Source organism: Podarcis bocagei, assembly GCF_964188305.1.
Source record: "Podarcis bocagei genome assembly, chromosome: 7".
Classification (NCBI taxonomy): Eukaryota; Metazoa; Chordata; class Lepidosauria; order Squamata; family Lacertidae; genus Podarcis; species Podarcis bocagei.
Genome location: NC_138132.1, coordinates 42514299 through 42540053, shown reverse-complemented (window position 1 = coordinate 42540053; position 25755 = coordinate 42514299). Strand labels below are relative to the sequence as shown.

Sequence of the window (25755 nt, the reverse complement as noted above, 5' to 3'; positions counted from 1 at the left end):
GTGACGTATGAGATTCAGTTATTCATTGCTTGCTTGGTTGGGGCAGGATTAAAAATAATGGTTAAAAATTGTAACCAAAGATTTAGACATTTCTAACTGCAATAGTGGCTGAGCATGAAAGCTGGGTGCCTAATGTTGTTAATGAAGCTTTATCTCCAGAGGCCTCTTAAGAGCAGGTTCAGACTTTGAGGCAATGTAATTCTCTGGATGACCTTTTTGAGATTAGTGGCAACTATCAGAGGGATTAGGCTGGGCCACCCAGTGTCAGGGAGAGTGGCTTGCATTGATAGCCCTCCATGCTTGTGTAGGATACCATAAATGGGTATGCTTGAAGACATCATTAGAGTGGGTTCTGAGGCTGCCCTTTGCACCCAGTGATCCCACTTTCTGAGCAGGTTGTATGACCTGTTGGCAGTCCTTTCAAATTGTAGTAACCTGCTTCTCTTATTTCATAGAACTCAGTGGGAGCCACTGAAAATTAAGCTAGCCCTCTTCAATGTAACCATTCGTTAACTTCCATTACTTGGTTGCCCTGCAGTGCATTGCAAGAGTGGTGAAACTCAGGGAAATGGCTTACATATAGACTGCCAACTCTTTAAAAAAAATGCCACATAATTAAAACTTCATAAAATTCTAAAATCATAAGTGTAGCTAATTTCTTTATTTTTTTAAGTTTGTACATATATCTCATAAGTTTATACACTGCTTAATTGACAAAAAACCCCTCTAAATGTGTTACAAAACATTCATTAGATTTATGTATAAAACTGAATGTTAAAAACAAGGAGACATGAAATTTATCAAGCTATAAATGAAGCCTGCATTTTTAAAATACATGATTAAAATTACGTTTGCCTGCTTCCCTGCCACTTTGCTGCATCCTGTTCTCTGGCTTACTTAGACCAGAGTCAAAGCTGCACAAGGTGTAAAGGGCTAAATGCAGATTATAATGTGTCCTGGAACCATTGTTTGGACTTGATGTAGCACCAGTGCCAAAACATTGGTCATCACTTGGAGAAGCATATTTAGTCAAGGGACAATGAAACTTGCCATCAATATTACAAAGCCTCAGTGAAGGCATATATTAATGAGTGGCTTCTTCCCACCTCTCTCTTTTGCAGAAAATCCTGATTACAAAGAAATCCGTTCCTTTGTGGAGACCAAAGCAGAAGGCATTGTCAAGCAGAAGCCTGCTGATCTACTAAAATATAATCAGAAGGGACTGACACGAATATACCCAAAAGGGCAGAGAGTAGATTCCTCAAATTATGATCCTTTTCGTTTCTGGTTTTGTGGATCACAGATGGTGGCTCTTAATTTCCAGACACCAGGTAAAAATCTCACAATGGAAGATTTTACCCATTTCTCAACCCACCCACCACTTTATAAGTAAGCACCTCTTTCCTTCCATGGTATGCTACGTAATTGCTTTATTCATACATCCTGAATTGCTGAATTCATGCATTTGCTGAAAGTGTGATACCACTTGTCTTTATTATTTGATGTTTTTCTGATCCCTTTAGATTTATTAATGTAGGAAATCTGGCTGACACATCTTTTAATTTTTTCTCTAGATAAATACATGCAAATGAATCATGCCTTGTTTTCCCTTAATGGACGGACTGGCTATGTACTGCAGCCAGAAAGTATGAGGAGTGAGGCGTATGACCCGGTGCCAAATGAATCCAAGAAGAAACTACAGATGATTTTGACAGTGAGGGTAAATGATGATGATGGTTTTTTAAAGTAAATTGCTAATTAATTAAATAAATAAATTATTACCCACCCTTCACCCTAAGGTCACAGGGTGGACTACAACATGAAAACCGTATTTAAAACAACAAGTAATAAGATGCTCACAGCAAAAACTGAGCTCTTAAGTCACATTGGTTTCAGTGGGTAGACCTGGACAACTTGTTGAAATCAGTTGTGACTTAATGTGGTTTTTTTGGGGGGTGGAGGAAGATACCTACATAATTTAGCTGTTTGGTGTTGGACTAGGACATGGGTTCAAATTCCCATTCAGCCATGTAGCTCACTGGGTCTGGCATTGTGTTGCAGCCTAACCTACTTCAAAGGGTTGATGTGAGGTTAAAATGTGGAGGGGAGGAAGTGTGTAGGCCATGTTGAGATCTCTGGAGGAAAGGTGGGATGTATTAAAAAATTAAAAAATCAGCAACTAAGTTAAACTGTCTGAAACAGGTAATCGGAGCTCGCCATCTTCCCAAGCCTGGCAGAAGTATTGCCTGCCCATTTGTGGAGGTAGAAATTTGTGGGGCTGAATATGATAACAGTAAATTCAAGACCACTGTTGTGAGTAAGTACTTCTTAACTCTCTATGGAAATACGGGTTCTGTGGCAATAAAAAAGAAAGAAGTTGTGTCGTGTGTTGGAATTAGGGCATGAAGAGTCATGTTCAAGTCTCCATTCATCTTCAGAACTTACTGTGTAACCTTGGGGCAATCACTATGTGTCTCGGCCAAATAACTATCATAGAGTTCCTTGGCTGGAATAACAGTATCATAAATAAATAATAAATAAACAGTATCATAAACAAATTAAAACAAGTGGAGCAATTGATCATGTTACATAGCATTGCAACCTGATATGGCATAGTTGAAGGGCTGGCCAACTCCAGCCACCCAGGAGGAACATCATGGCAAGGGGAAGCCCAACTTGGCTCCAGTGAAGGTACAGCTACTTGAATGTTTCCTCTCCTCTCCTTTCTCCTTTCCCCTTCCCATTTCCTTTTATAGCCTCTCTACTAGGTTGTGAGCAGGGACTGTTTTGTGTTTTATAGCACTTAAGAAGCAGCTGCTTTACAAGTGTTCAATAATAAGAATTGCATCATTTTAAAACTCCACTAGTTACATACAAAGGATAGAAAAAGTGACTCCTTGGAATGTCTTCAGTATGCCTTCAGCATTTTCTTGAAAATCTGGGACATGGTCTATCCCAAAGTTAAGCACTTCTGTTAGAGGGAATTGACAGTGTACTTGACAGTCTTCTCGACATTAATGGAACTTTGGCAGGATGGTGCACAAGTTACTTTTGGAATTACCCATTGAAATTATTGAACGCAACTTAGTAATATGTATTAACTTCATTGAGTCTACTTTGAGTACAACTAGCACTGAATACAACATACTAAGTTCCCTGCAAGAAGTATATCAGTGAGGCTGTCAGCTGTCATGTCCCCCCCCCCCCCCGCTTTATAATTCTTTTGCACTCTTTTAATTCCAACTTCTTGGCTGTTTGTCCTTTCTCTGCCTGCATTCTCCTAAAAAATAAATAAATCAAAAGAAGCCATTGTCTTGCTCTATGCTTCTGATTATTTTTGAAGATAGCCCAGAGAAAGAGGATGGAGAATATTCTGACATCAGCATCGCTGAAAATCATACTGCTACCTGATTATTTAATAATTGCTTTTTCTTGGCCTTTATTAGTAAAAGCAGTTGCCACTCTGGGTCTGCAACCAGAGACCCTTGAGTTAGCTCAGCCATCATCTTTCAGTTCCTGTGATTTGAGTCCACATTAGCTGCCAAAGAGTTTAGCTTTCTTCTTTTTCTGAGGTGTTCAAGCTTGAATGGGCTGACCCACTTAAGAATAAAAACAACTAAACTTCTCCAAATGTTCTACACTTGCCTCAAACGGTGGAGGAGTGGAATGTGACAGTTGCTTGCTTTATATCGTGAAATGTTCGTTTTATTACAGATGACAATGGCCTTAACCCAGTCTGGGCATCTCAAGAGCAAGTGAAGTTTGAAATCTATGACCCCAACCTAGCATTTCTGCGCTTCGTTGTCTATGAGGAAGACATGTTCAGTGATCCCAACTTCTTAGCACATGGCACTTTCCCCATCAAAGGAATCAAATCAGGTAAATATCAAGTATAACACTGACAGGTTGAACAATGGTTTTGATAATTTGCACATTTCTTTGGCTTTCAGATCCTAGGCGACATGCTTGCTGCACACCAAAAGGGGGTTAGGAAAGTCTCCCTCAACTGATACTGATTGACCATAAGTGACTGCTGAATTAAGCTGGGGGGGGGGGGTCTTTGAGTCTCACTTTGTGCATACCATACATATATAAATAAAACACATTATTAGATCTTATTGTATGTGGTAAGCTAAGGTGTTTTTTTTGTCATAACCATGCTGATCATCCAGGCTCTGGAACCAAGTAAAACCTTAGCTGTTCTGGCTTGCAAGCTTTTGACTCACCCTTGTCAAGATTTTCCTGACATGCCAACTGCTCAGCGTTTCATCATGCATAAACCCCCACCTGGAGTTAATTATCCAGTGCTTAAATGATAAATTCTGCAACTATATCTTTCATTTCCTTAGGCTTTCTGTAATTCTTTGCTTATTCATGGTAGTCTGCTGCTCTAGATATACAGAAGTAACTGCTTAATAATTCCTAACCCCTGGAACAAAATTTTTATCTTGCCTTTTTCTGAATTTATATTTATTTTATTTAAAATCATTTATGGACAAGGCTCTTTACAAAATAAAACATGCAAACAGCTATTCAAAGTATGGTAGAGCAGGCATTAAGAATTCTTGATTTTTTTTCTCTATGATATTTTTCTCTCTATGAGAGATTTTGAATGCTCTTTTGTAGAACATGGTGAATCAGTGGCCATAGAAAATCTGCAAGTTTTTTCAGTGCAAAAGAAATAAGCTCTGTATGTAGTATTTAAGCCATTTTGAGATGGGGAGGCAAGAAATGTGAATTTAATGGCTGAAATTTCTTCCTCTTGGGGAAGCCCCTCCTCAGCACTATCAGTCCTGCTACAGTGGGCTTATTCCCATGTCAGTAATAAACTTCAGCTATGATGCGAGTTAATTCTTTCAGTCTTCATCACACTCTGAACCTGGAATGAATCCTGAAATAAATCCCTGCTAAAGATTGTTTGGCTAGCTTAGATTCTACTTTGCTTTTTGAACTGTTGCAGAAATTGAGATCCCTTGTGGCAGCTTGTGGTTTTTTCCAGCTCTGGTTCATGTGACTGTCTTGCGATTCTCCATGATGCCCTGTCTTTCCTGCTCTGCCTGCTGCTTCCTAGTAAATCTCCAAACTCTGTTCTACTTTCAAGAATAGAACAGGTGAGCTATAGGCTGTTCCATCATGTGTACGAGTTTGAGGCAGCCTTGAAGTTATAAGTTAACTTTTCTAATCCTACCCCTTTAGGCTTTCGGTCTGTCCCTCTCAAAAATGGATACAGTGAGGATATAGAGCTGGCTTCCCTCTTGGTTTATTGTGAGATGCAGCAGATCCTGGTAAGTGCAGAAGCTGTTTGACTTCCACCATCCACTAGGATGGAGACCTACCATGCAGCAAAATGTCCCCTCACCAACTTTGCAGCTCTATCTGCAAAATTGGTGGGGGGATATGAACCCCATTCATGTCAGTGGGAGCTATTTCTCTAAAACTAACTACTGCATGGGATGTATGTTCATCAGGATTAAAGCTGGGGAAGGAAGGATTCTCCACCCAACATGTTGCAATCCTAATGACATCCCCACCACCACCACCTAAAAGTACATACAGTGGTGCCTCGCAAGACGAAATTAATTCGTTCCGCAAGTCTCTTCGTCTTGCGAGTTTTTCGTCTTGCGATGCACGGTTTCCCATAGGAATGCATTGAAAATCAATTAATGCGTTCCTAGGGAAACCGCCTTCAGACCAGGTCCGGGGACAGTCTGTCCCCGGACCTCTTCTGAAGGCTGGGGGGGGGGGGACCAAGGGCTTTTCTTCCCACCCCCAGCATTTTAAAAAACCCCGGGACAGCGGAGGACTTCTCCCCTGTCCGGGCGATCTTAAAATGCTGGCGGGCGGCATTTTAAAATCGCCCCGGGACAGCGGAGGACTTCTCCGCTGTCCGGGGCGATTTAAAAGCCCCTGGGAAGGCAGGCAGGGGGGACAAAGACTTTTGCCCCCCGCCAGCCTTCAGAAGAGGTCCTGGACCTCTTCTGAAGGCGGGCGGGGGGCGAAAGTCTTTGCTCCCCACCGCCTGCCTTCCAAAGCCGTCCGGGACAGCGGAGAAACGTGCTGCTTTTCTCTGCTCTCCCGGGAAGGCAGGCAGGGGGGAGCAAAGACTTTCGCCCCCCGCCCGCCTTCAGAAGGTGTTCCCGCCACGCCGCCCGGCTTCAGAGCACCGTTCCGAAGCCGGGCGGCGGGGGCAGGTGTTCCCGCCACGCCGCCCGGCTTCGGAGCATTGTTCCGAAGCCCGGCGGCGGCGGGAGGAGGCGTTCCCGCCCCACCGCCCGGCTTTGGAGGAGGTCCCAGGACAGTGGGGAAGACGCGTTGCGCTTCCCCGCTGTCCCGGATATTTCCCTATGGGCTGTCGTCTTGCGAAGCAAGCCCATAGGGAAATTCGTCTTGCGAAGCGCCTCCAAAACGGAAAACCCTTTCGTCTAGCGGGTTTTCCGTCTTGCGAGGCGTTCGTCTTGCGAGGTACCACTGTATAAAAAATTGCAGTGTTGTTTGAGCTTCAGCACACGTATACAAACCGTGTATTGCAAGGTATACCAAGCTAACGTATGTGAAAGTGCTATATAAATACCATTCTTGGGTTAGTACCTAATAACCTCCAGCAGAGTTCTGTTTCCAGTATGGGTTTTTGCTGTAGTCTTTTCTGCAACATAGCCCTTGAAAGCCACTTTTGAGCGTTGGCAGGTCATTGAATGAGATGTTAAGCAGTGATTGCTGCTGGAAGGGAGAGTTGGTGGAAATTGCAAACGTGAATGAAAGTCTGCAATGCGGCAGAATCGCAGGACGCCCAGTGCCTCTCCTGCCAACGCTGGAGAGCTGGGTGTTGGGGAGTTGTCCCCAGGCTGAATGTGAGCTTCCAGCCTGAAATCCAGCTCTGCGCCAGCCTGCTGGCAGACTGGCTTGGAGGGCAGGACACACACTCTGGGGACGGGCCTGACAGAGCAATCAGGCTTCCCTCAAGTCTACTCCTGGGGGATTTAAAGTTGCCCATTCTAGCCCCAGCACCCAGATCTCCTTTGTCAACCCACTCATTGTTGCATTTTACATCCTGATTTGGCCTTGCTATGGCAACTGTGATCGCCATATTTGGAGCCAGGTAGGAATTTGCCTATCAGGTGAATTGGCAATGGCCTGGGGTTTTGCCTACCTCATAGCAATCATCACAACTGGCGGTTTAGGCATTGGGCAACCTTAGTCTGTTGTATCTTCAGCCTTTCCCTCCAGAAATAGGGTATCCCATTAAAGGGATTTGTGAAGGAGTTACTTCTGTTCATATGTCCAGGCGGGCGTGGGCCTCAGCACTCCTCTAGGTGGCAATCCCCTTATTTGATGTAAGTCATTGGAATCCTGGCAGGCAGGCCAGAAATACAGTCGTACCTTGCAAGTGCCTTTGACTTACACCCCTTTGACGCCAACCCATTTGTATTAGTAACTTTGTTGTGAGTTTTCCATTCTACTATTCTGTAGTCAGGTGTAACATGGCTCCTGATATAGACCCAGTCCAGTTCCTTTAATGGGAGAACATTGAACAATTCCTTACTAAAATCAGTGGGAGAGTAAAATAAGTGCTTAACTTTGATTTGATCATGGTGTGTGCATTGCAAGAAGGGCTTTCTTTTCCCTTTGAAGGAAGGCGAAGAAGATCTCTATTCATCATTTCGGCAACTACGACAACGCCAAGCAGAGCTGAACAATCAGTTATATGACACCCGACGGAACATAAAGAATCCCAGCCGAGACGATTTATTGCAAGAGTTCAATAAGAACGAGGGTCAGCTGCAAGTGTATCAAGAGACATGCAACAGGAGGTACTTTGATGGTGACACTGCTCCCAATAAATCCCCAAAGATCCTGGATAATATAGCATAAATAAATGAAGTACGAGGAAGAGTCCAATAAATTACCTTTGTTTCACCTTGATCTGCTAGGAACTATTTTCTCAGCCAAAATAGGCCTGGCTTCTTGAACTAGCAAACTCAACAAACAGGGCTGTCTTCCCACTGGAAGGCAGCAGTTTTACAAAGCTAGAGAACAAGGCAGCTCCATGGTTCTAGCATATATGGAGGTGGCACATAGGGAATTAAGACTATCAAATGTTCAATAAATGTGAAGATTTAATTTACAGCCTCTTATTTAATAATATTTATATACCACTTGAATGTTAAAAATGCAGTTTACAATGATGACTCTTAGTATTTTTCTTTCCTTAAAATTATGTATTTCCTCAGATATCAACTGCTATATAAATGCAATGCTGGCCAGGTGGGGGACTTAGATAGATGCATGTCCTGCTACAAGGCTGACTTTTTTTCTTTGTCCTCTTTTCAGGCTGAGGGAGAAGAGAGTCAGCAACAGCAAATTCTACTCCTAGAGGAACTGGGTTTCCTTTGGTGCGTTATTTATAAAGTCACCCGGTAAGAGACATTGATTTATTCTGGAAGCGCAGCTTAGAATGGAAGCTCAACAGTCAGAAAAATACGTTTTTGGCAGGGAACAAGGAAAAAATTACATTGTATATACTAGAACAATCTGTACAAAGCAACAACGCTGAAGGGTGGAGTAGCTTGTATGGTAAACTTTAGTCAGTAACAATGTGTGATGTTTGTAAAGCAAGCTTATCAGTTGAGAACTCCCAAGCTCACGTGTACCACAATGATTTTGTGCCACTTGTATGACCTTTGTTTTTATGATGGCCATAATTCAAGAGCTGTGTGTGCTTAAGCTTTCCAAATCCCACTGCAACACACCTTAGTCCTTTTGCTAAGGCCTCTCTCTTGCTTCTTTTGGTAGGTGGAACTACTCTCCCAAAGTTGCCTGGCAGAAGTCTGCCACTGCCCTCAGTTGTCATCATCTGCAGTAAATTGCCTTTGAAGGCACAGAGGAAATTGCAAGGGAGAAATAAGTACCAGATATTATGGACTGTGCAGGGTTATTTCTACACAATGGCTTGATGAATGCCAGATTTCAAGGGGGGGGGGGATTTGTGTGTTTTTTGAAATATTAACTTGTAAAATCTTATCAGATTTGTTTTGGGTAGAAATGTTATTTTTAAATGTATGTATACAGCAGTGGTATGTGTGTGTGTATAAAGGCTGATTGGCACTAAAATTTATATGGGTTTGTACTATTTTGAGAGATTAAAAGGTGCCTAACAGTTAAAACTTTTAGTTTTTACAAAAGCAGCTCCTTTTGCACTGGCAAATGCCTATACATGATAAAAATATGTTATGTGTGAGATACGTTTCTGGTAGGCTCAAGAAAGATGAGTGGGAATGAAAGTATCCTGTATAACTTAAATCTGCAGGGAGATCCTTCAGTCCATAGCTCAGTGTTCAAGTTATTCTGCAATGTAATGCATAACGAACGGACTTGATGCTTACCTCCCCTTAGGCTTGAAGTGCAGGAAGAGTAGATGGGCAGTGGTGTGGGGGTTGTAACCCATAGATTTGTGGCTAATGGACCCCAAGTAAATGCTTTGGTTAACATTTGCTTTGCTTTATCTAATGGAATTTATGCTCATTACTTACAAACCACTCACCTCATAGGCATGCCTTATTTGCAGCCTGTTACTGAAAGTTAAAAAGTGCACTAATTCTTCCTTTGCAACTGTGGCTAGAATTATAGAACTGTAGAGTTGCCAGAGAATCCAAGGGTCATCTACCCTCTGCAGTCCAGGAGCACAGGTAAAGAATCCCAACAGACGGCCATCTATCTCTGCTTAAAAACCTCCAATAAAGGATTGTCACCTTCCACCGTAGTCCTAATGATTTAGTTAATGTCACAACAACACTTTTTTGGGGGGAGAAATACAGCATTAAAGAAGCAATAGTGGATAAAAATGAACCACTGAGAAAATAAAATAATACTTTACCAGAAAAGTACAGTGGTACCTCGGGTTAAGTACTTAATTCGTTCTGGAGTTCTGTTCTTAACCTGAAACTCTTCTTAACCTGAAGCACCACTTTAGATAATGGGGCCTCCTACTGCCGCCGCGCCGCCAGAGCCCAATTTCTGTTCTCATTCTGAAGCAAAGTTCTTAACTTGAAGCACTATTTCTGGGTTAGCAGAGTCTGTAACCTGAAGCGTATGTAACCCGAGGTACCACTGTACTACAGTATTGTGGTTAAAGTGCTGGATGAGTGTCCTTTGTCTTCCTGCAGGGCAATAGAAAAAGGCACTCAATTCAAACCACGGCTTGAGAGGTGCCTAATGCCAGTCAATTGACAGATGGGTAGGGCCACTCCCATGTCAAAGTGATCACTTGGCTTTGGTTCTCCAGTAAAAGTGGTTCCCTGCCCCCTAGTGTTGACTAGTGGCACTCCGCATCTGGATTTGGGCATCAACAATACAGGCAATTGTGTACAAGTGTGTTCTGTAGCGATGTTTTGGAAGGCTGGCGAGTCAAAGTGCATACAGAAGAATGGTACTCCTCCCAGGATAGATGACATTGGCTAAAGTGAATGCAATATTTTATTTGAAAAAATACAGACCTACTGTACAGTAAATACAACTTAATGGGTGCGATAAAAAAAACCTTTAGACTTCCTGGTTATAAAAAGCTTTCCTCTCCCCCCTCCCATCAACCCTCAATCTGTGACCAGTATGCCACGCAAAGGGTGCACTGACATTCTTGGACAAGTACAATCTACCCATTTACAGCATAGTAGCCTGCAATTATTTGAAACAGCAGAGCTACACACGAATTTTGATCTAATTTATTTAAATAAACTATTAAAATATCTAGCTATGCATTTATAACAGACTGCCCCAGCTAAGAATGGCCTGCAAGCAGCAGACGACAATCATTAGTCTATACTGGTTGCTTTCTTACTCCCATGTTTCTAACAAATAAATAGAAAAAATAAATAAGGGGGAAGACAGGGTCATTTTCAATCAAGAGACCTATAAGTCTCTTGCATATTGAAGCAACCTACGTACATAATTTTCATAATTTAAAATGTTTCTCAAAATGTATTTCTTTATTCAACACAAATTTGGAGCTGAGTTTACAAAAATTGTGTATATTTTAAAAAAGGGCTAATTTATTGTTAGACAACTTCCGTCATCTTGGGCCAAGCTGGCTAGGGCTGAAGATAGTCCAAAAACATCTGGAAGGCCACAGCTTAGCCACCAATGATTTAGACAGTACTGGTTAGGATACTTCCCCCTGTTACTTACAAGTTACAGAGGATCAGCAGCAGCAGCAGCAGCAGCAGCAACTCGCTGCCCTGCAAAGTGCCCCCTCTACACCCTACGGTAAAGTATTTGTTTAAAATATTCCTACCTGATAACAGAGCTCAGTTCTAATATATTACATTCAGTTACTAAAAATTCTGCACTTTTATTTCCTTTAAAAAAAAGAAGGTTCAGTATCAGAACTGTACAAACGTCTGCCACAATATGAAAGCAGAAGCAGAGCTACATCAGTCATGATTAAATGTGTCCCTAAGCAGAATGGTACAATACAATCACACCCCAACAGATATGTATGTTGGAACTGGAATAATGCAGTGGAACATGCATTATAGACATACAGTGATTTGTGTATGCTTTTCAGGGAAGAGAATAGTTCAGATAGAGGCAGAGAAAAAAAAGCCCCATTTTCCATCAAGAACTGGAATGTCCTTTTATCATAAAGGGTAAATGGTGTCAGGTGCTGTTCTGTTTCGATCAAGAGTAGATGGTGATGACTTCTCGGCCACCACCTCTGACAAGTAACACTCGCTCCAAGCCTTCGGTCAAGACCTCAAGAAATTCCATATCTGGGTCAGCTGAAGTCAAGGCAAGAAACCTCTATAGATTGACATGAATAGCCTTTATAGAGTTCTATACCAAGTAAATAAAGCCTTCATGCACACTTAAAACAATCTAAAATCTCTTTGGAACAAATGTAACTCAAGGGGCACAATTCAAATAGAGATTAACCCTCACAGAGAGTTGAATTAACTCTTTCACTAAGGCCAATGGAACTTCAAAGAGTTTACTTCTAGCTGATTGATGCATTACTACTATAATTTGCAAATGTTAAAGAAAAATCTCTACCTGGAAACTCTCAGGTCCCTGTATGCCCCTCCCTTTGGGTAGAAACAGAACTGTATTTTAGTATCATGATGGCCTTTACTTTCCCACTTTCAATTTAAGAATACACAAAGTGATACAGATTGTTTTTATATCATGATGCACACAACAACAAAATAGAACCTAAAACTAACAGGTGAGCACCACGCACGCACACAGCCAAAAAAACAAAACAAAAACCTGTAGAGTTGGAAGGGACCCCAAGGTTCATCTGTTCCAACTCTCTGCAATGCAGGAATAAAACAAAGACACAGCTAACCAACAAGCTCCAAAGGCGCTTGGGATCAGCACCAGTTGAGTGAAGTGTCAAAAGGAAGATGAGCTTACCTGGGGGCCCAGGCCATAAACAAATAGCAGAAAGCCTGCAGTGTTCCTCTTAGTCAAGCAGTCTCTCTCCTGGATGCTCAGACGGCCTCTGGCTACAAGTGCCTTTTTCCAGCTCTGGCCGGTTCACCAGCTACAACTCCTTTTGAACAGAAATGATTTGTCTACTGTATATAACATTGATTGGATTATTGCAATGTACTCTACCTGGGGCTGCCCTTGAAGATGATTTGGAAACTTGGCCCCAAATGCAATGGCCAAATTACTGGCTGTGGTTCCATTTAGATCACATATAACCAGTGTTCTAAATCAGCTGCATTGGTTGCCAGCTTGTTTCTGGACTCAATTCAAAGTGCTCATTTTTGCGTTTAAAGCCCTAATCAACTGAGCGCCCAAATATCTGAAAGACCACCTCCTTCCCTACAGGCCTTCCTGGGTGCTAAGATCAACGGATGGGCCCTCTTCCTCTGCCCTTAGAAGCTTGGGGTGGCGGCCCAGGAGGCAGCATTCTCGGCAGCAGCTCCTAAATTGTGGAACTCCTCAGAGAGCTGCATCTGGCAACTTCATTATACAGTTTTCGGCAAATGCTTAAGTACCACCTCTTTATCCCTGCAGTTTTCGAACACCTTAATTCTTGAACATTTTGGCTCCCGAACGCTGCAAACCTGGAAGTGACTGTTCCGGTTTGTGAACTATTTTTGGAAGCAGAACGTCCAATGGGGCTTCCAGAGCTTCCTGTAGCCAATCAGAAGCCGCGCTTAGGTCTCCGAACATTTTGGAAGTCAAACGGACTTCCAGAACGGATTCTGTTCGACTTCCAAGGTACGAGTATATATATATATATATAAGGACCCACCTTATTTTTTAAAAAAATTAGTTTAAAAAAGATGGTTTTAATGCTGTATTTAAAACTGTTGTAACTTGTTCTTGGACCTTAGAGTGAAGGATGGGTAATGAGTTTATTATTATAGTATTTTTAATCCATTAATCCTCAGATGAATCCAACTGCAAAGCCTCTTTCGAGTTTGTTTGTTTGTTTCTGTGTGTTTTACATGGGGTCATTAAATTGCCATGAAAAAGGATACAGTTTTCATCTCCATCAGTGTTCTTGGGAGGGCCAGGCATGTTGAGAAGAACAAGTCGTGCATCATGGGATCGGTTTACAATGACTTCATTCAGCTTTACAGCAGTGTGCATCCTCCGGACATTTGACTGGTTTCTGTTGAAAGGTCACAAATACAAGTGGTGCTAGAAGTCAGCATTTGCAAGCTTAAGAGTACTAATGAAAAGCATCGCCAACATGGAATGTTACAAAAACTTTAGTTCCCTCCCACTAAAAAGGCAGGTTCTCAAGGACTGCCAAAATCTTGAAATGCTGGTATGTGCACCCCCTGTCCCTATTCTGCTTCTGTTTTTGGTAGGTTATAACAGGAAACGCCACACATACAAGGTTATCAAAATGCGATTCTGTCACTTCATATCTCATTGAATGAAATATGGAATTCCCCCATTTTTGCATTGGCCCTTTTTATACATCCTGTAAGGGCTGTATAGGAAGAGCTGTAACTAAGTGAAAAGCTAATGCCATTACATGATTTCCTATCTCAATCTCCTGGAGAAAAAGCAATCCGAGAACAAATCAAGGTACAAAGTAAAACTGAGTGAACAGGAAATCTTCAAGTGGACAGTTAACCGGAATTACAAACACTTTGACATGGGACAGAGGAAGAACCAAAGAAAACAAGGTTTAGGATGTTGCATTTCTTTTGGCACATTGAGGACCAAAAGGAATGGGATAGAAAGGGGGGCTCGTTTTAGATGCATTTGCTGTAGCATTCACCATCCAACCAGGATGCTAATAAAATAATTGCCAAATATCAATACACCAAGTCATGCAACATCTGCAGTCTTTCTCTGACCCACAAGAAGTTCAATCTGCTCATTTGGGCATTCACAACTATTGCCAGCATCCTTATAAAATGGCTTCTGGCCAAATGCCCATCAACCAGCCTAATGATCAGTTTCAACTCTGATGAAGCTAGTAAATACCTTTACTTTTACTCTAATTTCTTAATTTAATTTACTTTAATTTTTTTGCTTTTATTTTACTTTAATTTCCCATTTCTTGTAAGTGAGAACGTAAGACTTTTCCTGGATCAGACCAGTTAATCATGTCTAGCAGCTACTGACAGTCTTTGCTTCCCATCCATGAGCTACTTTAAGCACACCTAAGGGCTTTGGTGGGACATGGGGGGCGCTGTGTGTTAAACAACAGAGCCTAGGACTTGCTGATCAGAAGGTCGGCGGTTCGAATCCCCGCGACGGGGTGAGCTCGCGTTGCTCGGTCCCTGCTCCTGCCAACCTAGCAGTTCGGAAGCACGTCAAAGTGCAAGTAGATACATAGGTACCGCTCTGGCGGGAAGGTAAAAGGCGTTTCCATGCGCTGCTCTGGTTTGCCAGAAGTGGCTTAGTCATGCTGGCCACATGTACGCTGGCTCCCTCGGCCAGTAAAGCGAGATGAGCGCTGCAACCCCAGAGTCGGTCATGACTGGACCAAATGGTCAGGGGTCCCTTTACCTTTAAGGGCTTTGGTGTGACCCATCAGAGTCTTTAAAAAACCTTTTCTCCCAGTCCCCTTCCGAGAGATAAACTTGGGGGAGGCTTTTTGCTGCGCACACACCATTTGCTGTTAAAATACAATCCCAAACCCACACCTGCCTATGCAACTGCTACCATCACATCTAGCTTGGACCTAAGAGGAGGATATAGATTTAGATTATTCAAAACAAGCAAACAAGCAAACTTACAGATTTTCCCATTCGCTGACAGCATGAAAGCAAACCGTAATAAAATTAATGTTAGCATTAACGGAAAAAAGCCAATTGTCTTGGACACAAAAAGAGAAGACATTTTAGTCTGGCCATAAGAGCAGAACAATAAATCACAGTAATCAAGATACCTTGACTTATTGCAAAGCGCAATCATGACCATAGTGACCTGGTTCTCAAGGCACATTAAACCAGTTAAAACAAATGATGGTTTGATGTGGATGAGCAGTGTGCTCAAGATGTAACTGAGGGTGCTTTACTCCCCCAACTCTTGGTGCTGCTGCCCCTGCTGAGAAGGAAGCCACAGTTGGATTTGTTATGCCATCCAAACCCAGACTCGTTGGCTTCTCTCAAAGCAAACCTTGGTTTTTGCTTGGTTGCTTGACGGCAAAGAAACAAATCACAAGACAGGGTTTGGATGACATGATAAGTCAGACCATAGTTTGTTGTATGGCAGTAGGGGATGAGCTTGGCGCCCAAGATTTCAGATGAATGCACAGCACGCTGCTTGCTCCCATGAAACCATGGTTTATTTTAATGATGGCTTAATGGGACAACCCCACTCACAACCCCACTCTGCTATCAATGCTCTCAGCATGCAAATGAGCCACACTTTCAGATAACTAGTGCATTACCAAAGAGGCATGTACCGCTGTATGCGTTCCTGGCCTCCCGATGCCAGCAGAGTCCATCCCACCCTTTGTGGAAGAAACACCATTTCAAATACTTTGCTCTTGTGCTGCCAAACCAAAAGGCAAAACATAGAGCCTAAGCCCCCAACGATGCTACAGACATGGATTAAGGTGTGGATATCCTGGCTCAGAAGGAATCTCTGCACTTACGGTTTAATACTGATGAGCTCTCTGAAGTTCTCCACTGCATTGTTACGGATTCGCTTATCAGAGTCGCATTTCTCCTTTGTCCATGTCATCTGGATCCTTTCTGGGACTGCTTCCCCTTCATCTTCCTCATCGGAGTACAGGCTTTCTAACCTTATGATAGAGTGCCTGTCCTTCACCAGCTGAGCCTGGAAGAATAAACATGCAGGTATATTGTTTTCAGAGGTCAACAGTCTATGGCTCTTCTACTTAATGCTTTTTGAGAGTCAGCAGCTGGAAATGATTGAGGAGGAAAGAGATTTTGAAATGTCTTGGTACAGCACAAGAAGGCAAAGAGCTATCAATGCAACTGGCCCAGACCTCAAATTACAGGGGAGATTGCTCTCTCAACTGCTGTTTTTGAAGCTTACAGAAGGGCTAGGATTCTGCTAAAAGTGTGTGTGTGTGCATGTGTGTAGGTCAGATGGATTTCATAAAGGGGAAGGGGGGGCTACCTCCTTTCCCACAATCCAAGCTTTGCTATGGCCTTGCAAATGCAACAACATTTGCAGCAGACTTGTAAACAGCCCCTGGTAAGGCCAGCTTTTGCAGGTCAAGGCTGTGCTTCCAGGTGACCAAGCAGGCAAGAACAGAAGAAAAGAAGAAGAGATCTATTGGAACAGACCACTTCCCTAAACAGATGCCTATGGAAAGCACACAAGGAGGGCTAGAGGATGTCAGCTCTCTCCCGCAGTTGTTCCTAGCAACTGGTATTCAGAAGGTAACATACAGCAGGTTTTAGCCATAATTTTATACACCAGTCATGTTCCCACACTCTCAATAGCCCCAAAGGTTGCAATCTTTCTTCACAGAGGAACCGATCCAGCTCCTTGATCATTTGCGCTGCTCTTTTCCTCAGCTCTACCAATACCCATTTTTAGATGTGAGGATCAGAATTGTACACTGTATTCTGAGGGCAGCTACATCATCAATTTGTATAAAGGCATTATGATACTGGCTGATATGCTATTGGCAGTTCTCATTTTTAGTCCCGTTCCTAATGATGCTGCCAACCTCTCCTCTTTCAAGCTACCAAAGGTACATGTGGGCACAATGACAAGTAAAAACATTTGTGGGCTTATACACAAGGCTGACTGAGAGAAACAAGGATTTTGTTTTGGCAAAACAGCCACTTGCATTGAGAAACATGAGAGCACCACTGAAAACTGAGGTGTAGGAGTGAAACTTGTTGCAGGTGTTTGGGCACAAAAGACTAGGTTTTAAGTGCAAACCTCATCTCAATGCATGTGCCCAATTCCAATGGGGCGGGGGATGTGAAACACATATCTTAAAGCAATCACTTCCTGATTCCCCATTGTCTGAGGTGGGATGGGTGGCAACTGGACAGTGGTGGCATCTCATTTATGGCCCAACCTCCCAAGGGAAGTTTCCCAGAATAGCATTTTTTAAAATAACCCTTTTTCCCCAATACGGTGAATGTGGCAATTAGAGAAGAAATGGTGAAAGAGGTGTCTGCAGATTTTGGGACACTTTCATCAACACTTTACATAATTGGATACCAAAGCAAAACATACCTCTCTTTCTCTTTCTGTTTTGGTCAATCTCATCTGCCTCAGCATCTGAGATCTCTGCTCCATCATCAGAGTCCGTTCGTAAGTGTAGGCGGAGATATCGCTGTTTTGCTACGAAAACAAGAACGGCAGTCTTACAGCTACACGCAATGCATTGTCCCAAACCCCGATCGACCACAGAACAAGATAAACCCCATTACCATTTCCACTACTTCTACTTCAGCCTCTATTCGGAGGTGGTAGAGGAAGGTGGCCAGGTCTTTCTTCATTTGGATGCTGTTGTCATCCATCTGAGCTACGGTGAAAATTCTCATTTTACATTTTCGCCAAACCTGTAGAAGCAGAAAATATATGTGTATCTTCTCAAAACTTTTGAACATGTATGCAGAGCCTGTAGAACCTGGTAGTATTGCAAGGCTGCACAAACCGTTTAAAAATACAAAACGAAAAACCCGCTCTTTTAAGTTTTATAAATGCAAGGCAAAGGGCCATAGTTCAGTGGTACCCAATCTGCTTTGCACACCACACACCCCAGGTTCAATTCTTGGCAACTCCAGGTAGGGCTGGCAGACCCACCTGCCTAAAACCCTGGAGAGCCACTATCAGCCTGCATCAACAATACAAAGCTAGGTGGACCAATGGTCTGATTTATATAAGGAGCTTCCTGTGTTCCTAAGTTACATAGTTGTGTATAAATGTGTGAAGGGCTGTAAGCTCAGTTGTACAGCACATGCCTTGCATGCAAAAAGTCACAGGTATCTCCAGACAGGGCTGCGGAAAGCTCCTTCCTAGAACTCAAGATTCGAAGCCAACCTTAGCAATAGAAAATAGTGAGCTAGAGCAACCAGTGGTCTGACTTGGTATTCAAACAGCTACCTATATTCTGACACTGAGATAGGAAAAGAGTGTGCATGACATGTTACACCAGGATGGGGCTGGTGGGAATTGTAGCCCAAAACACCAGGTTGAGAAGTGCTGCATGACTAAAAAAGTAGGTGATTGTCAACATTTGGCTCTCCTAATCGGAGCACCGGGCACCTCCAAATCACCAGCTGAGGTTGTTTGTCTCCTTCCCAAATGCTGCTGCAACAGTCATGCCAAAATAGCAGTGGCAGTTTGAGACCTCAGCAGAAAGAGTTCCTCTTCTTGGAGGGACTTTCTGTGTAACTTCCTGTTTCCTGCGACTGTCAGTTCTTAGAGCAGCACCTACAAATGAAGCTAAGTAAATTTCAACCATATGGACCAACTGCCAAGATTACTCTTCAAATGTTACTTGTTTCAAAGGCTGCTGCTTCTGTTGATTTATATATGGTTTTCACTATATTTTGTGGAGCATTTTTCTAAAATGGTTTTCGGATATGTACTCTCTTTTAAAAACCTTGTGGATTGCTTGGGTGCTTTCAGGCAGAGCCAGTTATACAAAATAATAAGCTAGTGGTCACATCCGCATCATACATTTAAAGTGCTAGGAAAACACCTTAAACAGTCACAGCTTCCTTCAAAAAATTCTGGAAGGGTGGATGAGAATTGTTAGGAGCCACCATCCCACTGCTAGAGCTACAATTCCTGGAAGTAGTTTCACTTCACAGGGAACTCAGAAGAACTGTAGCTCTGGGAGGGGAATTGTCAGCACCCTTAACAGACGACAGCTCCCAGAATTATTTGGGGGAAGCAATGACTGTTTAAAGTGGTATCGTAACGTTTTAAATGTATGGTGTGAACGTGGCCAGTATTCCACAGCTTGGATTGACATACACAAGCAAATGGGAGAGCCCAACCTGTCCATCTAGCTCCTGGCACTCTTACTTTATGCTGTTTGAGCAGAAAAGGAAGCAGCATCAGCATGCCTCCATCATGCACAATCCACCAGACGTCGATGTTCCCTTCATTGTAACGCTCATGATTGCCAGGGTAGAAGGAAACGTTTTTGGGCACCAGCAAGGCAAGGTGGGCTGCAGTTGTACAGCGTACAGTGTCTAGAGGCAAAAGGAATAAAGATGCATTGTAATACAAAGCAAACAGGATTGTGAGACACTAACCTGCCTTCCTACTAGTGGGTGGCTTTGGCTGTCTGCTTCCTCCCCCTTAGTCCCAGTGCTGCTCTTGTAGAACTCAACAGGGAGGAGGATGGAAGGAAAACTAGAGTCAGTTGGCTCAGCCTCTCATCGGCTGTGGCTCCACCAAATGTTGGCCACTCTGCCTTCCACCTTACCAGATCCAATGGATAGCAGCCACTACTGATGCAAAGCACAGGCAGAGATACACACAATGACATCAAAGCATGGTGAAAGTCAACACCAGCTGCAATAAATGGGGAAGGGGGAATTCAAAGTGATGCTACCACTCCAGAGGCAGCTTTTTTGGGGGGGGGGGGAAACACACCATTCCACCCCAAATTGGGCTTTCTACTATGAGAAACCAAATTTACAGCATTTTTCACACATCAAGAGCAAGAACACCAACCAACAACCTAAGAACTTGCCTATAAAGGTTTTCCAGGCTCTTGAGTCTTCGCTTTGCCTCCAGCCATATGGCCACCCCAGGACCACTGTGTTATGCTTCATGCCTCCCAATCCGCATGACTGTATCAAGTGGGAGATGCCATCCCGGACTTTATTAGCTACGACGACTTGGCAAAATCCTTTCACCTTCTCAATCTCGATCATATTCTTGATTGTCTGTAAGACAGCCAACAGGATTAAGGTGTCTCCCATTAAGAGGCCAACCCTCATGGGGCAATTTAAAAACATTAGAACATGCAAACGGATTTCTCCACTTGCACATGTTGACTTGTATTTGTGGGAGGTTCCTCCTTACCAAAAGAATAATTAATACAGGGATTTCCAAGAAACAGATTTATATATGTGGCCATGTTGGCTGAAATACCTGAGTCTAGAGCAAGATTTCTGAAGGTTGGAAAAATGGTGTCTGTGTCTGCTCTCTACTCACAACTAACAAAAATGGAATAAAATCAATAACAAAGAGGGAATATACGGCATAAATCTTTCAAATAACAAGAAACTGCACAATACGATCTATCCGCATAACCTTTAAGTGTATGCATTTAAATGATTGTTTCTTTATTATTCTCCTCTCAGATTCCCAGGGCAGATTATGAAATTTCAACACACAAGACGACAAATGAAAAAAACATACAGAAATACATGAAAAAAAATATGTAGAGCAGCATAACACATGCACACCAGCAAAGACAAAACAGATAGAGTTAACTTTAAAGGTCTGGGGAAAAAATAAGTCTTGCCTTAGAACCAAAATGATGTCAGACCAGCCTCCCTAGGTAGAGCATTCCATAACAGCTGCCACCACTGAGAAAGCTCTTTCCTCAGCAACCTCTCACCATAACTCAAGATGGCGGAGAAACCCAGGAAAAGGTCCCTGATTAAAATATTAGCGTACAAGCAACTCCCGGTTTGTGCAGGGGTTGCATGTGTAGGCCCACCCCGCCCCTACCCATTCCGTACCCTTTCGGAGCTGAAAATGGCACATGCTTGGGCAGTCACACGCCAGTCAAATGCATGCAAAATGCATGCAAAAGTCTGTATTGACAAGCAAACTTAAAGGCCTTGATCTCAAGCCATAAAGTTCAAGACCAGAACTCTAAATGGAGCCCAGAAACAAGTCTCATTAACACAGCACAATTTCACTTTTTTGGTAGAGAATTAAAATTATTTTTTTTAGTGTTGAGGACACACAGCCTTTGCTGGAAAAAAAGCCTTGAATACACAAAACAACACTGCACTCAGACATTCTTTAGTCTTTGGTTCAGCTGAAGCCTTAGCACATCTCTGAAAACACATTATTGGCTAGAAAACGATTTGCTTGCCTGCCAAGAGGCTGTTTCTGGATGGAGCCTCAGGCTTTAGAAAGCCATATAAACTTTCTTGCCAAATGCTCCATGATTCTTACACTTTGTGTTTAGCCTCCCCCCTGCCCCCCATGCCCACCTGTTCAGCCGCCTGTGCTTCTCCATAGCTCTCCAGGAAGTTGCCTTGTATCGCTGTTCCAATGATAGTCAGTCCCTTGCCGGCTTTCAGCTGAGAAGCAAACGTCAACAGTCTGGGGTATTTCACATGCAAATCTTCGTCCAGTTTCAGAAGCACCAACAGCTGCGGTCTGAAAAGAGAGGAAAAGAAACGGTTTGGGGGCCAGGTTTTTGAATATTAAGCAGCTCTTAAGGAGAACTCTGGCTTGGGAGCATTGAAGAGCTATTTCACCGACTGGCTTTTATATATTCAGACAGCTTTCTCTAGGAGACTGGCTCATCAAAAATTCAGTTCACATAGGAAGTTCACATCTAAATCTAATCCAAACAAGCTGAAGGCTGCATACTAAATAAAGCTACCCATCCAGACTTTCAAGGGGCTGACTGGGGCCTGGGGGTGGGGGTGGGGAGACAGCTGGATCACCATATTTATTTGTGCAACATGTGTGACATTTCTATGAAAGAGGACCATACAGCCAGAAAGTATGTAACAATTTGATTTATGACAGGGCTTTTCATATCAGTGTTCCTAGAATGCTAAGGCAATCCTTCATGAGAAGCTCAGTAACAGCAGAAAAACTTGTCTGAAAGACAGTTCCAACACCATTTGTTTCTTCTCTCCAAGGAGCTCAGTGTGGCGTATATGGCTACTTGCTCCCAATTTAGTCTTCTGACAATCCTGTGAGGATGGCTAGGCCCAAGTTCACCCAGTGAGCTTCATTCATGAACGGTTGCCAGGTCCTAGTCCAACACTTCAGCCATTGCTCAACACTGGCTAATTGCTATGCCTCTCATTACGACTCTTTCCCTGCAATAAGTAGCCTTGGAGAAGTGGAGGGTGTGCATGAGGGTGTGATCTTTAGTTGCATAAACCCAAGCAGGACATTAGACATGGTGACATGGGAGGAGATGGAAGAAGCAACAGAACCTTATGTGAAAATTACAATATCCAAGGCAAGAGGTTCATAACTTAAAACTGTGCATTGCTGAAATGTTTCATTTTGGTTGTCTTCAGTTTGGCTCCTACTAGTTCTCTGCAGACAATCTTCCAGCATTTTTGTATTGGGGGGAAGAATCTGCACATAAGAGCCTCTTCCGCACATGTTTTTTAAAGTAAGCAAAAAGTCCTGCATCAAGGGGCTTGCAGAATACGCATTATTTTGATTTCATGCAAGTTCAGAATCTGGGGAAAACACAACTCTCCATGTCATTAACTGGGAAAAAACAACAAGAAGTCACCTCCAGTTCTTGGTGTGTGGGGGCCCTTCCTCCAATCTCAGCAGAGCATATCGGGCAGCACTTAGAGACAGGCCCCGGATCCCATCACCCCATTCCTTCTCCGCCCTGTAATTTACAAAATTAAGCCAGCTTAGAGCGCGACTCCCTTTGCAGAAAAAACTGTATTTAGATCACTTACTTTCTGTCTCACAGTATAAATGGACTTCCCATGACTATAATAATTTAATAATAATTTATTATTTATACCCCGCCCATCTGGGTGGGCTTCCCTAGCTAGACCTCGATACTCTATTTGTTTGTTACCCCTGTATCTCACTCTTCCTTTGGGAATCATAGAACAGTTTACTTAAAGTTCCCAGAGTTCTCCCTATATAACAGGGAGGTGTTCCCTTACCATTTGGCCACACAGACAATGACTTCCAGGTGGTGGGAATTCAACACTATGTTTGAAGGGCCACATGCTCCCCTTCCTATCATACTAACACTGGCCAGGTTTAGACCCACTTAGAGAGGACAACGCAACAGTAGATATTTCTAGAACATTCACTGGACTATGTGCTTCCAAAGGGTGGGTTCATCCACACTTCCACTTGCCCCACTGTTTCCCCCTGGAGTAACCCACTGTTTAACACTGAATCGGAGCAAAAGAGAAAAATCCAGAGGGTTTTCTCTGGATTGACGTTTGCTCTGATTTTGTACTAAAGAGCAGGTTTTCCAGGGGAAAGCAGCAGGGCAAAGACAAAACCTCTCAGACCCATGCCTAGAAAACACAGGGCAAGCAGAAAACCACTCAGTTTTCTAGGCACGAGACAAGCAGAAGTGTGGACAAGCCCAAAGTCATTTGTTTGCCCAAAGACTTCCACAATGATATTTACCCTCCTCTGCTCCCACTATTTCAAGAACTTTCCCTGTGGAGCAGATGGGGGGGGGGGAAGGGAGGGAAAACTCTGTTGTGCAAGTAGAAAACCTTGCGTGAATAGAACAACTTCGTTGGACACAACCCATAACAATTCAGAAATTAAATGATAGAATTAAGCATCCTTCGGAAGATCCAATTCAGGGCTTCCCAGGGTATAGCTACTGTGTGCATGCATACACCCACATCCAGCAATCACATTATCATGTTATTTTGATCAGAAGCTACTTACCCCTGGTATTCAATGTACTTGTAAATCATGCCTGCAATGAGCATTGCCACTAAAGCATAATACCAGGAGGAGATGAACATCAGTGCAAGGCAGATACTCATGCCTAAAAAGGACAAGGCCCTGAAGGAAACAAAAATCAAATGTTAGCACATATTTAGAGCTGGTTCACACATGCATGGGCATTCCTTGATTTCGTTACCCTTGGTGATCAGCGGCTGAATGTGCAGATTCCACCGAACAGGACTGTGTTGGAGGTGATACGGGAACTCTTATCTGTAATTTTATATATCAGTGATGGCTCATTCACACATGCAGATCATCACCTGATGTTGCGTTGTCATCATGCAAAGGGCACATATGTATAAATGGTCTGCTGAAAAGCATTTCCAAAAATCTTAGCTTTCCACTTTTAACTTTTCACACACTCTCAAGTGCCCTAACCCTTAATGAGGAGGGATCAAATGGCTATATGAATAAGCTTGTGAGACATGCTCTCTCTCTCTCAACTTACCAGTGGTAGTACTTAAATCTGGGCCTCCAGTTTGGAGTTCTTAGGAGTGTTTGCACCGCACAGGCTAAGTTGACAAACAAGTAACACATCAAGAAAAACCTAGTTGAGGGAGGAAACAGAGAAAAACACATCACATTTAGGTCTGGCCCCACTGTAGAGAACAAAGCACAAAATTCACAACTAACATAATGAAGACCGGTGTGAGGAAATGGGTTTTAAATTAACACAACCAATTTAAATTGCTTTTATAGTAACCCTCCAATCTAAAATTTCCAATATTTGGGGAGAAACTTTAGTGATACAGTACTGTTGTAAGTCTGTAGGATACGCATGTCTTGAGGTTTCTATTTGGATATATCCAGGTTCCAATTCTTTCTTGGGTATGGATGGCCTTAGACAACCCCTCACACATGTTCCAAAGCCAAAATCCTGAATTGAACCCACTGGGAGAAGAGAGTGATACAAATTTATATTAAAGACAGGCGCTCTCTCTCTCTCTCTCTCTCTCTCTCTCTCTCTCTCTCTCTCTCTCTCAACCTCCTAATTACCCAGGCCTTGGCCCAGTCAACATATGGTAGCTACCAGCTCTAGTCAATTAGAGTTCAAGGGAATTTGCAGGCCTTGGCACATGTGTATTGTTGCACTGGCCAGGAGTGTAAGCCAGGAATTCCTTCTATACAGGTGGCCCTTAGGGCAGGCTACTGTTCTCTCATTTGCACCTCTACTCCTCTACTGAATCTATGATGCTGACCTACCGTATTTTTTGCACCATAACACTCACTTTTTTCCTCCTAGAAAGTAAGGGGAAATGTCTGTGTGTGTTATGGAGGAAATGTCTACGGGTGGCATGCCTACGGATTTTCCTCCTCTAAAAACTACGTGCGTGTTATGGTCGGGTGCGTGTTATAGAGCGAAAAATACGGTATGTTGCAAGACATGCAAAACACTACAGACACTTAGAAAGTGCTATCAAAATGTTTTATATTATTACACCTGGAGGGAGTTCAAAGGATGTCGTGTGGAACTTTCTTATCCCTGGTGACATGCTGATATCCATTAGAGTCAGGCCTGTACAACATGTGAGCCACCAAGCCAAACATCAAGCCACCTGCCCTGGTATTCTTGGTGCTAAAAATCAGCAGAGGCGGCTGCCTGTTAGCTGACAAGCCACCATACATGGCACATGGGTTTGGTTCAGCGCTGTAGATCATAAG

General features: G+C 43.0%; 2 protein-coding genes across 5 annotated transcripts in view; one reads left to right on the top strand and one right to left on the bottom strand.

Annotated features, from left to right (window-relative positions):
- The window catches only part of PLCG2 (phospholipase C gamma 2), a 72005-nt gene extending 62255 nt beyond the window's left edge, over positions 1 to 9750 (top strand). For 2 of the 3 annotated variants that reach the window (XM_081202687.1, XM_081202686.1), the window contains exons 27-34: positions 1122 to 1331; positions 1575 to 1720; positions 2203 to 2317; positions 3715 to 3879; positions 5197 to 5285; positions 7630 to 7808; positions 8329 to 8414; positions 8791 to 9750. In XM_081202687.1, coding sequence (XP_081058813.1) covers positions 1122 to 1331; positions 1575 to 1720; positions 2203 to 2317; positions 3715 to 3879; positions 5197 to 5285; positions 7630 to 7808; positions 8329 to 8371 — 947 coding nt within the window. In that variant the 3' untranslated portion in view covers positions 8372 to 8414; positions 8791 to 9750. Of the gene's footprint in view, positions 1 to 1121; positions 1332 to 1574; positions 1721 to 2202; positions 2318 to 3714; positions 3880 to 4999; positions 5112 to 5196; positions 5286 to 7629; positions 7809 to 8328; positions 8415 to 8790 lie in introns of those variants that run through there. The other variant, XR_014010241.1, reaches the window with a different exon arrangement.
- Positions 9751 to 10452: 702 nt separating this feature from the next.
- SLC12A4 (solute carrier family 12 member 4) overlaps positions 10453 to 25755 on the bottom strand; it is a 59276-nt gene continuing 43973 nt past the window's right edge. For both annotated transcript variants that reach the window (XM_081202692.1, XM_081202693.1), the window contains 11 exons: positions 24542 to 24640; positions 24031 to 24150; positions 22883 to 22987; positions 21606 to 21774; positions 20123 to 20318; positions 19447 to 19616; positions 17841 to 17972; positions 17644 to 17751; positions 16073 to 16257; positions 13488 to 13621; positions 10453 to 11762 (listed from right to left, as the gene is read on the bottom strand). In XM_081202692.1, coding sequence (XP_081058818.1) covers positions 11671 to 11762; positions 13488 to 13621; positions 16073 to 16257; positions 17644 to 17751; positions 17841 to 17972; positions 19447 to 19616; positions 20123 to 20318; positions 21606 to 21774; positions 22883 to 22987; positions 24031 to 24150; positions 24542 to 24640 — 1510 coding nt within the window. In that variant the 3' untranslated portion in view covers positions 10453 to 11670. The remainder of the gene's footprint in view (positions 11763 to 13487; positions 13622 to 16072; positions 16258 to 17643; positions 17752 to 17840; positions 17973 to 19446; positions 19617 to 20122; positions 20319 to 21605; positions 21775 to 22882; positions 22988 to 24030; positions 24151 to 24541; positions 24641 to 25755) is intronic.